At 46.1% G+C, this 16,804-nt stretch overlaps 1 protein-coding gene across 1 annotated transcript; it reads left to right on the forward strand.

The window, feature by feature from the left end:
* The first annotated feature begins 1,691 nt into the window (after positions 1-1,691).
* Positions 1,692-10,078, forward strand: GMNC (geminin coiled-coil domain containing). Its single transcript, XM_077826447.1, has 5 exons — positions 1,692-1,814; positions 2,542-2,719; positions 4,629-4,714; positions 7,258-7,374; positions 8,751-10,078. The coding sequence occupies exons 1-5, from the start codon at positions 1,755-1,757 to the stop codon at positions 9,396-9,398; spliced, it is 1,089 nt and encodes a 362-aa protein (XP_077682573.1). The 5' UTR covers positions 1,692-1,754; the 3' UTR covers positions 9,399-10,078.
* Positions 10,079-16,804: the final 6,726 nt, after the last annotated feature.

Genomic DNA, 16,804 nt, shown 5'->3' on the forward strand with positions numbered 1-16,804 from the left:
GCTATTAGCTATTAACTCATTTCACACCAACCCCTTATCCTATACAAAGACAGACCCAGGAGTGAAGGTTTTTTTGTTCCAGAAGACGAGCCTGTTTAGGGATTGTAATCACCATGGAAATTGGATTTCATTTATATTTGTTTATACCCACACCTATGTCTTCGACACTGATACCTATCTACTGTGCAAACCTTTCTGATACACCAGTAAACCTTTCAGTCCCTACCTCGTTTATTTAATACCCAGATTTGTTTCTGGAAGCCCGGGGTCTGGTAGCAGAGCAATTCCCAATAAAATAAGTCATTTAGAAGCTTGACATCACAGCCTCTTCTGTTCTGCAAACCAGGCTTTGCCCCTTGGAGATGTGGATAAAACTGCCTTGAGTCGCCATTGCTGGACCCATAATGAGTAAATCCAATGAGCATTCTCTTCCCAACCCTGACAAGTTGGATGAGTTGCCCCTGGGTCTTTCTGCTGGGCTTTACAATTGCTAAATAGGGTTAAAAAATAAAACAATACACATCACCAGCTACCTCACCTCTGCTGTGTGTGTGATGCCTTCGTAAACCTGTGTTGTTTTCTTGGAATGACTCTCAGACCCACCAGCTCTGTGTAGCCTATCCATTTCTTTTTCTTTCTTTTTTTCTTCCTTCCTTGTGATGATTTGTGAGACCAGAATGACTTTGATTTCAGCAAGTTTGCTGTTTATTCACGTCACAAGTTTGACAGCTTTACACCAAATCAGATTGCTGGGATTCAAGAAAGCTCTCAGGCGTCACTGGAAGCTCCTTTAGATTAGAACTCGCCTCCCCTGTCTTTTCCCCCTTCAGAGCCAATTAAAGCTCGCTGGGGCTTTAAGAGGAAACGTGCTCCCAAGCCCTGCATCTCCTTCTGCCACTAAAATGGTAAGTGCTCTTTGGATCTCTCTCGACCTGAAGTCAGAGGGGGAAAGCTGGTATTTTGTCTTGAGGGTTTGCAATGTATTTTGTGCCCTGTATAAGATTGGTAGTGAGGAAGCTTACCCTGTACCTGGAAACCCATAGCTGTGGGGGCTCATTTTTGAGGATCTAAGCTTTGTCATTGCCTTGCAAAGACTTCTCACTTGCAGCAGGTTTGGCTTATCTGTGGGGGAGCCACACACTTCCAGAAACGAACCCAGACTTTTCCTGATCAGTGGGACCATTGCAAATTTGCAGAGACTGGGCACCGACTGGATGTGATTCTCCTAACTTTGTAAAAAGAAAAGGAGAACTTGTGGCACCTTAGAGACTAACCAATTTATTTGAGCATGAGCTTTCGTGAGCTACAGCTCATCCGATGAAGTGAGCTGTAGCTCACGAAAGCTCATGCTCAAATAAATTGGTTAGTCTCTAAGGTGCCACAAGTCCTCCTGTTCTTTTTGCGAATACAGACTAACACGGCTGTTACTCTGAATCCTAACTTTGTGCAGAGGGTTGGAAGACTTTAATAGCCAATGACTCTCAAGATAGGTCTGGATCGCTTGTTCCTTTTAAACAAACTAGTGTTTCCAAGCGAATTGAAGCGAATGAGTGTCGCTCTCTCACATACCTTTGCTTGGCGCCTTGAGGCTGGAGCTGGTGTGTGCTAGAACTGAGGAGGTGGTGACTCACCGCGAGGGACTTCGAGGTAGCAGCCTAAGGCTGTTTAAAGCCCAGGAGGGAGTGCATTCGCTCTGATTTCTGTCTCTCCTTCAGAGGTGACCCTGCGTGTTAATATGCTGGAGGAAGGGATCGATGGGCAGACAGGGAATCACTCGGCGAACTGGAGGCGAAGCTGTGGATGGGAATATACATGTAGGCTAGCAGGCTAGTAGGATCGCAGCATCTAGTGACGGTGGTTTGGGCTACACGGCTGGGTCGCACTCCCTCTGCATCCGCAGCAGGCTGCCTGGCGGCTGTGGGCGAACCTTCGCCGTTGGCTGCAGCGTGGGTCTTCCCAAGTGTCAGAGCCCGGGCCCCTTTGAGCCTGGGATATCTGGGGGAGAATCACCCCGGAGGATCAGCGGCTCGGGTGGGAGGAGAGAGCAGAGGGAGACACCCCAGGGCACGGCCAGCCGCCGTCGCTGCAGTGTCTGGGGAGCTGTGGGTTGGGCGGAGAGGTGGGACGGAGGTTTGACCGAGCTCAGGAGCACAGCAGAGAGCTGGGGGAAAGCCGGGGCAGGTTTGAGGCGCTGACTAAAGATGCTCGCAGCTCATGGTTTTGCCACCTCTAAGCACCTCTCTCCTATCGGGGCCTGGTGGCTGCGACACTGTTTAATCGGAAACCCCCGGCAGTGGGACCCGGAAAACCCTTCCTCCACCTGGGAAAGGTCTCCTGCCTTTGAGAAGCCAGCGCGTGGCTGAGCCTCTGGCCTCCCTCCTGGTTTAAAACTCGGTTTGACTGCCGGGGATGACCCCAGTGGGACGGGGGATCGAGCCCCAGCCCAGACAGCGGGCTGCTCAGCACTTGGTTTTACACACGCCTCTAATTTCTCCTGTCTCTGCCTTTCCCCCTCCCCGCGCCCTTGTGTTCACTTCACAGAGCACCATTCTCTCTTGCCAAGATCCGTACTTTGTAGGGGGCCCGGGCCACGATTGCCCCTATTCCGACTCAACGTCAGCAGCCAGTGTTGATGTTTCCAAGGAGACCTGGGTTTCTTTCTGGGCTTCTGGTCTCCTGGACGACACCAGCGAGAACCAACAAGAAGGACAGGCCCCGGGTAGGTTCTGCTGCTCCTTGGCCGCCGGGGGCTTGCAGCCGAAGATGCCGGGGTGAACGAATGCGCCAGCCGGAGCGGAGCGGATAACGCTTTCGCTTCTGCGCTGCTGGGGAAGGAAGGGCAGGTCCCCACCTCTGAGCGCTCCCTGGATCGTGCGCCTGGAGGGAGGGGACATGAAGTGCGAGCTGGAGACCGTGCCCCGGCCCGTGCGTAGCGCTCCCGGCTCCGCGGCCCAGAGCTGGGGGCTTTGGCTCAGGAGCACCCTGGAGAGGGGGCGCTGAGCCGCTCCTCCGTGCTCTCCTCCGAGCTCGTCCCCGGAGCCCAGTCGCTTTGCAGCGTCGGGGCAGCGCTCACATGGGCCGCCCTGGGGCCCGGCCGATCCCCTTCCGCGGGCTGCCCCCTCCCAGCGCGCGGGGGGCGACTCCAGCGCCCTGTCTACACGGCAGCTTCCCCTGGCGCAGCGGGGAAGAGCCGGTCCGGCTTTTGCTGGGGAGCTGCAGCCCCGCGGGGTGGCTAGCGGGGCTGACTCTGCGGGCGGAGCCGGCGGGGACACGGGCCCTCACGGCTACTTCGCAGGCAGCTCCCGGGGGATGTTCTCAAGGTCTCCGCGCAGAACCAGCTTCTGTTTGTCTTTTCCGGAGAGACAGGATCCCCCCAGGTGACGGCACTGGAGGGGGACTCGGGAGATTTCAGTTCCCAGGTCTGCCAGAGACTCCCTGTATGGCCTGGGGCACATCACTGAGTCTCTGGGACCCACATCCTCAAAGGCAGTTCAGTGCCTAACTCCCATGGGAATAATGGGAATTAGGCACCTAAGAGCTTTGAGGATTTGGGCATCTGTGCCTCCGTTTATGCATCTGTAAAATGGGGATTGCAATCCTTCCTTTCCCCCACCCTTTGTCTGTCTGGGTTAGTTAAGCTGCAAGCTCTGTGAGGCAGAGACTGTCTCTCACTCTGTTTTTATACAGCACCTAGCACACTGTGACCCTGATCTCATCTGAGGCCCATGGATGCTACCATAATAAAACCCAATACTACTAATCATTATAATAATTATACACTCTGGGCCATAGTTTTGATTTGAGCAGAGTTGTACAACAAAGGAGGGATTATATGACCATGCTTCCTGCAGACAGGCTTGGGTACTGCACTGCAGTTTTCCCCTGGGGAGGGGGTGAGATAAAGAACAAACCCCAGGTGAGGTTATGATAGTCATGTTGCCTACTGTCCACACCACTGGAAAGCTCTCAGAGCCTACAGTGTTGGGCTGCCGCATGACCCTGTGTAGAATAGAAAGTTCAGTCGGTAGCGCATCAGGCTTTCAATCAGAGAGGTCCTGGTTCGAGGCCCTGCAGTCCCCTCCGTGGCAGGAAGGTTAGCTCGTTTCATCTCTAGCTTCCATGATTACCCATGATCTGAAATGGTGTTGGGAACTCACCTCTTGTACCCAGCACTTTGTATCCATAGATCTCATAGCCCCTTTTGAAGATGGGGGGAAACTGAGATAGAGAGTGAAGTGACTTGCCCAGGTCACAGCAGAGCCCAGAATGGAACCCAGGCGTCCTGAGTCCTAGTACAATGCCCTGGCCACTGGCCTAGGTTGCCTCACAAATAACTTTCCCAAGCTTTGGTTCCTCTTGTAAAGAAGAAGAATTTTAAACAAAGAATAAAGAGCACAAGGAAAAATACCCGCCAGATGCCAAAGGTGTCTTATAACAAACTCGGATGATTTACTAATTTATTATCCGTTTTTAAAGGACCACTCTTTGCTGCTTATCAAGCGGTACAATTTTTCCTTGATTCAAATGAAGTAAACAAGAGGGATTAAAATAAACATGATTGTAATTTTACGCTTGGTTTGGAAAATGTGGTTTTCGGTTTAATCACTTTGATGTCTGTTTTTGTCCAGACCAGTTCTGTGGCTTGGGTTTTACTATTCCAGATGACACGTGGCAAGGAGATCAGCTGTCCTCCCAGCTCTACAGAAACAAACAGGTAACATATCAAACAACTCACACACTGGAGAATGGAACCTTGATTTACAGCTTTAAAATGTTCTTCCACCCAGCATCCCTAGAATTTCATTTTACAGTTGGCTAAAGCTCTGGGTCAGTAGATTGTGTTCATAAATCTGTTTCTCTGTGCAGTGAGTATGGAAAACATTGGCAGCCTGAAATCTTTTATTTTTTCTCCTTCCTTATGTTGATTTGTGAAACTAGAATTACTTCAATTAGCAGCAGCGTTGCTGTCTGCCCATGTCACAAGTCCAGCAGCTTCATACCTGATCAGATTGCTGGCTTCCACCAAAAAAGCAGAGGCATCACTGGGAACTGCTTTAGGGTCTGAGGCTGCAAAGACTTAGACTCGCGCGTAAGGTTGCTCACCTGACTAGTTCTGTTGACTGCAGTGGGGGGACCCACTTGAGCAAAGTTAGTCACATGCATGAGTCTTCGTAGGCTCAAGCACCAAGATTAGATGTCCTCTCTAGAGCTCTTTTCCCTTTTCCATGAGTGCTAATTAGCAGCAGGAGAGCCAGTGAACTCTCCAAGCTAAGCGGTTCCCATTGTAGCTGCTTGTACCTAGCTCAATATTTAGATCACAACAGAGTGACCCTGAACCAAAACACTTGGGGTGACATCTTGGCCCCACTGAAGTCAATGGAAGTTTGGCCATTGACTTCAATGCAGCCAGGATTTCACCCTAGGTCCAAATAGCCAAAAACTTCCTTTTCTTGCCCATTATCTGTCTTGTCTATTTAGAACATAATCTCTTTTGGGGAGAGATGTCTGCCACTGTATATATGTGCTGGACATGGCACAGTGGGGCTCTAACTTCATTTGAGACTTGTAGGGTATGCCTGTTTTGCAGCAGGGAGCGAGCCTCCAGCCTGGGGAGACAGATTCATGCCAGCTCTCCTTGGCCTAGCACACTAAAATTAGCAGTGTGAACTGTTGCATCGTGGGCAGCAGTGAAGAACATAAGAACAGCCACACGGGATCAGACCAAAGGACCATCCTGATCAGTGGGCTGGGGCACATGTCTTACGAAGAGAGGCTGAGGGAACTGGGGTTATTTAGTCTGCAGAAGAGAAGAGTGAGGGGGGTTTTGATAGCAGCCTTCAACTACCTGAAGTGGGGTTCCAAAGAGGATGGAGCTCGGCTGTTCTCAGTGGTGGCAGATGACAGAACAAGGAGCAATGGTCTCAAGTTGCAGCAGGGGAGGTCTAGGTTGGACAGTAGGATTCACTGTTTCACTAGGAGGATGGTGAAGCACTGGAACAGGTTCCCTAGGAGGTGGTGGAATCTCCTTCCTTAGAAGTTTTTAAGATCAGGCTTGACAAAGCCCTGGCTGGGATGATTTAGTTAGTGTTGGTCCTGCTTTGAGCAGGGGATTGGACTAGATGACCTCCTGAAGTCTCTTCCAACTCTAAGATTCTATGATCTTTCCCAATATCCTGTCTTCCGACAGTGGCCAATGCCAGGTGCCCCAGAGAGAATGAACAGAACAGGTAATCATCAAGTGATCCATATCCCTGTTGCTCATTCCCAACTTCTGGCAAACAGGCTAAGGACACCATCTCTGTCCATCCTGGCTAATAGCCATTGATGGACCTATCCTCCATGAACTTATCTAGTTCTTTTTTTAACCCTGTTATAGTCTTGGCCTTCACAACATCCTCTGGCAAGGAGTTCCACAGGTTGTGTAAAGAAATACTCCCTTTTATTTGTTTTAAACCTGCTGCCTTTTAATTTGGTGACCCCTAGTTCTTGTGTTATGAGAAGGAGTAAAGAACACTTCCTTACTTACTTTCTCCACACCAGTCACGATTTTATAGACCTCTATCATATCCCCCCCATATCCTATCTGAAAAATCCCAATTTTATTAATCTCTCCTTATACAGAAGCTGTTCCATACCCCTAATCATTTTTGTTGCCCTTTTCTGAACCTTTTCCAATTCCAATAGATCTTTTTTGAGATGGGTGACCATATCTGCACGCAGTATTCAAGATGTGAGCGTGCCATGGATTTATATACAGCTCAATCCTCTAATTTAAATAATGACACCTGGATTTAAATTTTTCAGCCTGCACCCATGTCTAGTTTATAATCTGCTCTCTCGCCCCTCCTTTTCTCTCTAGCCACGTCTAGGTTAGTGAGCTAGGGATCCAGAGGGAAGCTTAAGTGCTCTTTGAAACGTAGAAGGAAGAAAACTGACAGCATTGTGAGTGAGAAAATCTCTGTGTATTTAAAGGGCTGTTTGCAGTTCATTTCCCTGCAGACCTCTATTATTCCTCTGCGGTTACAATTTTTCAAAATAATCTCTTCAAACATTTGCTAAAGAATAGGAGAAGTCAAATTTGAGACGTGAACAGTCATGCCACTTATCTTTACAGGGACAAGGGGTTCTTGAGGATTGAATTCACAAAGCAAACACCAAAATCATCACATCCCGCCAGGCCATAGAGCAGGGAATTTATCAGGTTACAGAGTCAAGAGAGCTAAGAAATGTCTATTCATCGATATCTGTATTTCACAGCTTCAAGACACCTTGCTACAGAAGGAAGAGGAACTTGCCAGGTTACATGAAGAAAATAACAACCTCCGACAATACCTGAATTCTGCCGTGGTTCAGTGTTTGGAAGACAAGGCAAAGGTACCGTGTTCAAACCTGCCATGAAAAAGTGTGTCTGTGAGAGAGAAGAGAATGAAGCATGTAGGTGAAATGCCTAAAATGCAAATGCAAATAAACAGGTGTAAAAGGCCACATTGTGGGGAGGTAGCGTGCAAGAGGAAAGGCCCCTCTAACGCTCACCAGATTGGTGACCATGCACTAACCGATAGTGTGTGTCGTCGTGGTCGGCCTTGCCTATGTAGACAGGGTTAAGCCATGTGACAGCCCTGATCTTTAGCATTTATAGCTGATTTGGTTGATGATGCTTTGAGAGAGAGGTTTATAAGAAGCAATGGACTAACCCTAATCCCCTCAAACCGATGACCAGAACTCATTACACTGAAAGGATACCAAAAAGTAAGGCATTTAGCATTTATCAGCTTCGGAGTCAATAAAGCAGCTGTTCAGAGAGCAGAAGCACAAACCTGGGATTGGGTAACGGGGGGCATTCTGTTCTCAGCTCTGCTGCTGACTTGCCCTTGTCCTTGGGCAAGTCACTTAGCCTTTGGTGCCTCGGCCCCACCAGTTGCAGAATGAGAATGCTAATAGCTTAGCGGCCACCCTGGGGCCATCGGGGGGTTAATAAATATTTGTCAGGCTCTTTGGGATGCTGAGATTGACGGTGTTATGGAGGGGCTGAGCACTGTCGCTAAGGATGGGCTCACTCCTTACTCAGGCAAAGTAAGTGGTACCACAGGGCATGTGGCATGAGTGAAAACTGAGATCCTTGACAGAGGATGTCAAAAGGATAAGTGCAGAGGGAGTCTCTGAGATGCTCTCCTCACCTGAATTGCCCTAAGGGTGTGAGGGCTTGCCCCTTCAACCCATCCCCCTCCCCACTTGCCCCCACACACAGTGGATCCCAGGGCTATCTGCGCCGAGGCTCGCTCTGTGCTCCCCAGCCCACCTCCTACTCACTGGGAACCATGGGAGGCATATGCATGTTCCCCTCCCACCCAGCCCTGGATCTCTGGAATCAGCATATCATGGGAGGTGACTGAGCCCCCGGGGCCAGATCAGATCCTGCTGGCAGCGTCAGTGTTGAGGACGGCTATATAGTGCAGGAGCTTTCATTTCATGGCTTACTGAGAGAAAAAGCAAACAAAGCTCCGGCTATGTTGACACTGTCGTATTCTTATCTCGTAGGAGTTTGGGCTGTTTCCAGAGACTGTACAGCACAAAATAATTAGTGCCATCCGCGTTTGCTAACTGAAAATGAGCTCCGGGTAAACTGTGTGCTTTATAAGAACGATGTTAGGCACCTGTTCAGATAAAGTCTGTGGCCAGAAACATGTTGCTTCTGGGGCTCTGGAGGATCAGCTTTTAATCTGCATGCTCTTCCCTGTTCTCTTGTATAGAAACTACTGCTGCACAGTGGCCAGAAGAAACACACTATTCTCAAAAGTGGCAAGAGGAAATTTAAAGAGGACAGTTACCTGGCCCCTCGAGAGACTCCTAACCCCTCAAAAGCCAGGAGGAACCTACTCAGTGATTTTACTGCCTGCGAAGAACAAGCTACTCCGCCCGTGGATACCTGGGTACTGCAAACCCTGGGACTAAAAGATATCAACACTATCGATGAGTCTTTATCAGCTAACTACAGTGCCCTGTCCTCTGAGCTTGGAAAAAGCTCATGCTGCCAGAGCCATGGAGAGGCAATGGACTACTGTAATGATGAGGACCCAATAGCTGCTTATGGCTGTGATCAGATGACTCCTATAACCAGCACTGCCAGCCCTGGGAAGCAGGATTTACCCTACATCCAGCCACTTTCTTCAGCACCATATGCTTCCTTGACCCTGCCCAGCGATGCCCCTTTCCCACCTTACGGATTGCCTTACTTCGCCAATGACGTGTCACCAAACAAAACCGATGTGGCCTTTACAACCTCCCTGAGCCCCCACCGCAACGTCAAAACACACACCTTCCACCAGGGACAGGTCTTCGTGCGCCGAGAGGAGGACGGAGGCTGGAAATTCACCTGGGTCCCCAAGCAATCCGAGTGACTCCCCCTTGCCCCCACTTCTGAGCACTGCCATCAGTGACATGTTTACAAACACTTACAACTGCAGAAACCTTTCTTGCACTTAAGATTGATGCTGAGAACAGAAGCAACATCCCCTACAGGCTGTTATCTCATGCCCTCTGAAATGGTACATTATATCATCCACCCATTCACCTCCGCACACTCCTAATTCTTGCAGGAATGGCTCCAGATTGCCTTTGGAAATGTATCCGCGCAGGGCCAGATGTAAAACTAGCCCCCCATTCAGTTCAGCTCTCTCCACATCTGTGAGACCATCTACCACCACTTATTCACTTATTCACCCTCCGCCACCAGCCAGCTTCTGCCATCTTGTACCTTCCTGGCTGAAATGTACCCAACCATTCCTGTTTCTGACACTCTGGTGACCACCCCTACCTGGACTGGGAAGCCAGGAGCTGGAGCAAGGTTTTTGGGAGACAGTTAAGGAGTAGCATCTCTGCCACAGCCCTTTTGTGCTGGCATCCTAGGGGACCACAGCCAGAGAATGAAGGCTGGTTCTCTGGCTGTTAGATCAGTGATGTTCTGGAGAGTGGAGCCCGCAGTGGCTGCATAAATTGCATAGGAGGAAAGCAATTGCTGATCTGTTGTCCTTTAATGTAATGCTTGGTTGGTTTACATACAGTCACTTACGGCTGTCGTTCTTTGAGGCGTCCTCAAAATGAGCAGGATTTGCTCCTATTGCCTGCAGGTTGCCTTGTAAGTGACAAGCAACACGTCAACTCTAATGGGTTTTCTGCGCTAACCAAGCAGCCAGCACATTTACCGCATGATGCTTTTCAAAGCTATTTCCCTGGTGAGACAGCTGTAGCTGGACATGCGTTAGTGCTATCTCTGGAAATACAGACGATGAGTCAAGCCCTCAGCAGCTGTCAATTGGTGTAACTCCACTGACGTCACCAACGGAGGGTCCGGCCCAATATATTGGCAGGAGAAGTTTTATATAGTGTGGAAAAAAATATATTTGGTGCCTTACTAGCCACCACGAAAGATACATTCTCTTCCACTCACAATATTGTCTTGGCCCCACCACTGGTTCACGTGCTGTCTGGTACTGAGTCACTTCCAGGGACATTCCTTGGATTGTCTTCAATATTGTGCTATGGGCTAGGGGAAACTCTTATTCATGAGAGCAGCCCTTATCACACTCAGTTTCTGCGGCTTTCACAGGGCTACTGTGGACAGTAAAAGCCACGCTTGCGAAGTCTGGCAGTTGCTTTCCATTCCAGAAAATGCCATGTAGACCGTTCTGTTCTGGTTTCCTTTGAGGGTGTGCGGGGATCCAACTTTACACAAGAGCAACACTGGCCAGAATGTTGGTTTACAGAAATTGCTGTTGGTAATGACAGAATTGGGCTTTTCTAGTACACTTGCTCTGCGGAATGTATCCCTCAGTTAAGGGGTAGTATCATTGAGTGATTAAAGCAGTTGATCGCAAACCACGTCCCATTCGAGGTTCTACCACTCACATATCTCCCAGGGTTGTGAGGCTAAATACATCACTTTCTTGAAAGCGCATTCAAACCCTTGGGTTCAGTGTGCTAGTCAACTGCACCATGCTTTTATTAAACTAACAACAAAATGAAGTCAACGTACAGGAAGTCAACTTACCAACCACACATTTTATGTGACCCTTATTTGCTAATTTACCCCCCTTTGACTTTTTGATACTTAAATATTGGTAGCATTGAAAACCAAGGGACCAGTCTGGCAATCCTGGCTCTCATTATTTGTCCTATTGACCTCAGTTCAACTGTTGTCCTTGTGTGAGTAAAGGTCCTCCAGTTGCTTATTTTAATATAAAATTTAGATACAACTTTATTTTGATGAGGATTAAAATCCATTTTCTATTCAAAATATTCGCTTGTGCCTTAGAATCTCAGTATTTTAGCTTTTGATTCAGGAGCTAAACTAATTCCTCCCATGGTATTTAAATCAACAAGCAAATCTCTATTTGTTCGTAACTTATTTTAAAATAATAAGGCAGGCTTTCCGTGCATAGAATCAACAGTTTAAATGCTTGCATTGGAGGGAACATAAATTAATTAATGTTTAACCCAGTGCAATAATTCACACAAATTAAACCCCAGGAGTTTGATGCTGTTTCCATTGAAGCCACTGGAGGTTTTGCCAGCTTCAGCAAGAGCAGGATCCAGGCTACTGTTGTTCCGTAGCAATGTAATTTGCTGCTTAGGTATATTTTAAATAAAAGCAGAAAAGTTGTTCCTGGTAAAAATAAGTCCTCCTTTCTTTTCTTTTCTTTTTTTTTTTATAAGCAAACCATTAGCCAGCTCTAGCCCAAACTGTATAGGATGATGTTGAAGAAAAGTACAGATAGGGTGATGTTTTGTACAGTTAAGGTTACTGTTGTACAGAGTGTAGACAATTCATTGCTTAATTCCCTTTTCTTAACATGAAATGTTTTTGTGTGTGTGTATGCTGAATACCATGCTCAAAATAATTAGACAATGTGACCATAGGATTAATCCTCAAGCTAGCTGAACATTTCTTATATATTTCAAAGCAACTACACAATGTGAGTACAGAGTGCAATTCTATTGCATGACTTTTAGTGCTGTAGAATTGAGTGCCTTTTACAACATTAAAAAACCAAGAGCTTTTTAATCCTAAAATTGATTTTTAACCCTAATGAATTAAAAATGAGCGATTAAGTCATCCTCTCTGTTTAATATCTTTCGTTGATATTTATAGATCACATGCTTCTTGGAGCAAAAGCCTTATTTTCCTCTGTTATTTACTATACACCATTGGGGTGGAATTCACCCCCTTTAGAGTTCTAGCACGAAGTCTATGCAGCACTTAAGTCCCAACTAAACCCTCAAAATAGAGTTTAAATGAAACTTAATTGGTGCCTAGACCTTTGCCAGCCCTCTGATCAGGGATGAATTTCACCCTTCTCATTTAACAAATAAATTATAGAGCTGAGTGAATAATTCAGAATGAATAATTTATCCAGTTTATCCAATTTTTCCTGCAGTTTTGTCAGTTTTATTCTGCACAATGTTTTAACTCTATGGTTTCCCACAGATTGTTCTTTAAGTATTTACTGTTTGAGGTCACTTTCGGTAGCTGGGACTGGCCAGATTAAGTCACAAGGCATTGCTTCTGTTCCATGATTGGTGAAAATACATGCACGTGCAAATTTAAGAGTGTGCTTTGGGCAAATGTTGCAGCATGTGACTTTGAAATTTGCTCTTTGCAACCACTTACGCTAATTATATTTAATGACACGAATGTTCACATATAGAAAACACAAAATGATGATAAGAATTTAAGATAATATTCCTGAAATATTTTTATTTGCAATATTCATTTAGTTCTCACACAAAAACAGATGACATTTCCTCTAGAAACTGCATCAGCAGTTGAGTTTGGATTTACCATGACACCAAGAGCACTAATTAAAAAAAGAAGTCTTTCTTCCTTAGTTGGCTTACTACTTTTCCACTGTAAGAAAGTTAATCATGATGCCAAACTTAAGGAACATCTGTCTTTTACTGTTCCTTTCAAAAATTATATATTCCCCAAGGGCCCAATCCTGCTCTCATTGACTTAATCAAGAACAGGTTCAATATTAAAGTGTGATTTTGGGTTACACATTGTTCCTATTGTGATAAAATTGATGGTTTATGGTGGTCTAGTAAATAGGGGCCTGGACTGGGATTACTCAAGAGATTTGGGTTCAGTCCCTGGCTGACCTATATGCTTACTATGTGACCTTGGGCAAGTCATTTAATCTACCCCATTCCTCCATTCCCCATCTGTAAAATGGGGCTAGTCTTTCCCTAACACACTAGGTTGTGAGTTTCAAAAGCAAATCAAGCAGTTAGTGCAAGGGAGTAGGAATTGGAAGTTCTGGATTCTGGCTTTGAGTCACTTACCCTTGTGCCTCTGCTATTACTGGTCCCAATTTAAAGGGACCAGTTCTTATCAAACTGAATAGAAATTGGGACACTAGCTGCTGTACACTACGGGGGAAATTTGCTGTAATGCTAACTGCCAAGGGCCAGCAGGCCCAGATACCACTTAAATTCTGGTTCAGCCCTTGAAATGGGGTTTGGTTAAGTGAGACTTAACTGGTCCAGAAGCACTGGCTGCTGGCCCTTTGTGTAGGGGTGAATTTTACCCACTGTAAATATCCATCTTGTATTAACAAATTTGTTTTATTTTTTTATCCGAAGGCGGGTTTTTTTCGTTATGTGAATGTAACCGATGCCAGCTGCACATTTTAAACCCAATCTGTGTCTTTAGAAATGTGTGATAATATAAACGGCAATTAATTTAACACTTAATATTTAGATGTTTATGATTTGTGTGTATGTGTGTGATTGAAAAGAGGTTCTAATGATATGTAAGAGTCAATTTTATTCGCATCAATAAGTTATGTCTAATAAAACCTGAAATAACCCTTGGGTGCTGTAAATCTCTCTCCTCCCAGTTCCCCATGAACCATCATTTATATACTGTAGGTTAAAATTCACCCCTGTGACAGAACAGTGACTATGCACTTAAGGCCAATTTAAGTGGCACAGAAGCCTCATGCTGGCCCAAGTAAGTGCTGACTCACAGTCAGTGAATTTGTGCTCCTGCACAATATGTGCACAAAAAATTGTTCTCACCCACAAGAATTGTGACAATTATAAGTACACTTATTTAAGATCTAGCTCTGCAACCTTCCATTGACATTATTATAATAAAAATAGAGATCTCTGTGTAAGAAAACCACCAGGCGAAGGGATTATTGAAAGACTCTCCTGATATACTTCAGCTACATAAGGATATGGTGTTCGTTGATATCATGTTTATGGTCCACACCTACAGCACCCAACCTCCAGATACAGCTCCCACTGAAGTAAGCGGGAGTTTTGCCATCACCTTGGGTGAAAACAGAATCAGGCCTTTCACTATGAATTTTGGGTGATCAGTGAATGCAAGATTGGGCCACATATCTAGGCTGGAGAAAGGTTCCACATTGCATCAGTGTGAATTGGCATGGTCTCTGCCCAGTTCCCACAGGGAAAGCATCCACTTTACGAAGCTATGGCTACTCCCACAGGTACCTTTGCTGGCAGTCTGATAAGATAGGCCAACGATTAACTGGTTCATAGTGGCTAAACTAGTCTCATAGTCCTTGGAGAGCTGTGCTCAGATGCATCATTTGAACAATGTACTGCCTATCCCATGCTGCACCTGCCTTAAGAGAGGACATCAGCCTCTAGCAACCTTCAAGCCAGTATTTTCGAGGACATTCTCTAAAATGACTTCACTTCATTTTTAATCCAGATAATTTATTTCCATGGAGACAAAATTCCTCATTCTACGCAGAGAGATACATCCTCATTATTTTCAGTCTTTACATTGATCACAAAATGATGGATCACAAATGGAATTAAGGTATCATTTACGGGGCTGGAGCTGAGAGATAGAAAGCTTGAGTCAAAAATGCAAATCTTATGTAAGTCAATTATATTTGACACCAGAAGTAGAGCGGTGTCACTTATTAACTCCTTCATCTGGCACTGCACTGGTTTATCAGTAACCATGCACCTGCTGGGACCAAAGAGAGATTCACTTTTCACTGGAATGTGAACTTCTTTATTGTTCATCAAGAAGACACATATTGAGCCCTCAGCTTTAACCCCTCGTGCCTTCTAGAAGTCACATTTGAGTTTTAAACAGATATCTCAGACAAATCTTGGACTGCAGCCAGATACATATCCTCCAGCCATAGGCCTTGAACAGCTTAGGAATCATTTATAGGATGAGGTGTGATTCACCTAAGACTCCATCCCCCAAGTCATTCATCTGGTTTGTTCGCTGTGCATAATTTAACTATGTCATTAATAAACATTTCAATGCAGTGTTTGCAACCCCAACATATCAGCATTGTGCCAGGGCATGAGAACCAGAGTATAAGATTAAATAGGGAATGAATTTCCATGGGATTTAGGCTTCTTTGAAAATCCCACTTGTAGACAATAAAAGGGCTGTTTAATAAGAGCAACAGAGATTCCAACAGCCGCTTTTGAACTGAGCATCAGGTGAAAAACACACTGGCTAGTACCATTCACTTAGTAAGAGTGATATTTTCTGTGTGTATAGCACCTTCCCTGTGATGATTGCTAAATGATCTCTGAACTTTAATGAATTTAGATTCACAACACCTGTGTGAAAATAGGTCAGTACATCATCTCCATTTTAATGATAGGGAAACTGAGGCACAGAGGGATCATGACTTGCCCATGGTCACTCAGTGGGCTCATCAGCAGAAATGGGAATCCAACCCAGGCCTCATGACTGCCAGTTATGTGGCTTAAAGAAAAGGCCATCCTTCCACCCCATTTCCTGAGTGACTTTGGAGCCCTCCTTCCCCTTATTTAAAAACATGCTGATTTGAAGTAGATAGCTCATTGCTCTGGCCAAGGTGCTGAAACCAGAAGCTGGCTTGATCATTAAACACTCCTGCACATTGGAAACTTTGGTGTCGGGAGGAGCCTCACTACAGTTGTTAGGAATCACAGTTTCAAATGCACTTTAAAACATAGATTCATAGATTCATAGATACTAAGGTCAGAAGGGACCATTATGATCATCTAATCCGACCTCCTGCACAACGCAGGCCACAGAATCTCACCCACCCACTCCTGCGAAAAACCTCTCACCTATGTCTGAGCTATTGAAGTCCTCAAATCGTGGTTTAAAGACTTCAAGGAGCAGAGAATCCTCCAGCAAGTGACCTGTGCCCCATGCTATAGAGGAAGGCGAAAAACCTCCAGGGCCTCTTCCAATGTGCCCTGGGGGAAAATTCCTTCCCGACCCCAAATATGGCGATCAGCTAAACCCTGAGCATATGGGCAAGATTCACCAGCCAGATACCCAGGAAAGAATTTTCTGTAGTAACTCAGATCCCACCCCATGTAACATCCCATCACAGGCCATTGGGGCTATTTACCATGAATATTTAAAGAACTTCATCACAGCACTTCATCATTAGGCTTCGGCTAGTTAGCATATTGCCGGGAAACAGAAGGGGATGCAGCGAGACAAGCAAATAGGCACCAGCCAATTCCAAGGGGCCTAGATGTTTTCTCTTAAAATTTCCTACTGCTGCTGCCACAAATGCAGCAGGATCAGTGGGCGCCCTAGCATAGATCAGCGCCCGGTGCTTTAACCACCATGTCACCTGGAGCGTCTCCGAGCACCGTTACATGGCAGGGAGAGAGCTCCCTGTCTACACCAGCTCTGCCAGAGCTGCACTAGTGGGGGCTTTGTTGTGTCACTCCAAGGAAAAGAATGTCTAGTGTCGGTACAATCAATACGCCTTAGCCCAGCAGTCCTTAATTCCCA

Source organism: Eretmochelys imbricata, chromosome 9, assembly GCF_965152235.1.
Source record: "Eretmochelys imbricata isolate rEreImb1 chromosome 9, rEreImb1.hap1, whole genome shotgun sequence".
NCBI lineage: Eukaryota > Metazoa > Chordata > Testudines > Cheloniidae > Eretmochelys > Eretmochelys imbricata.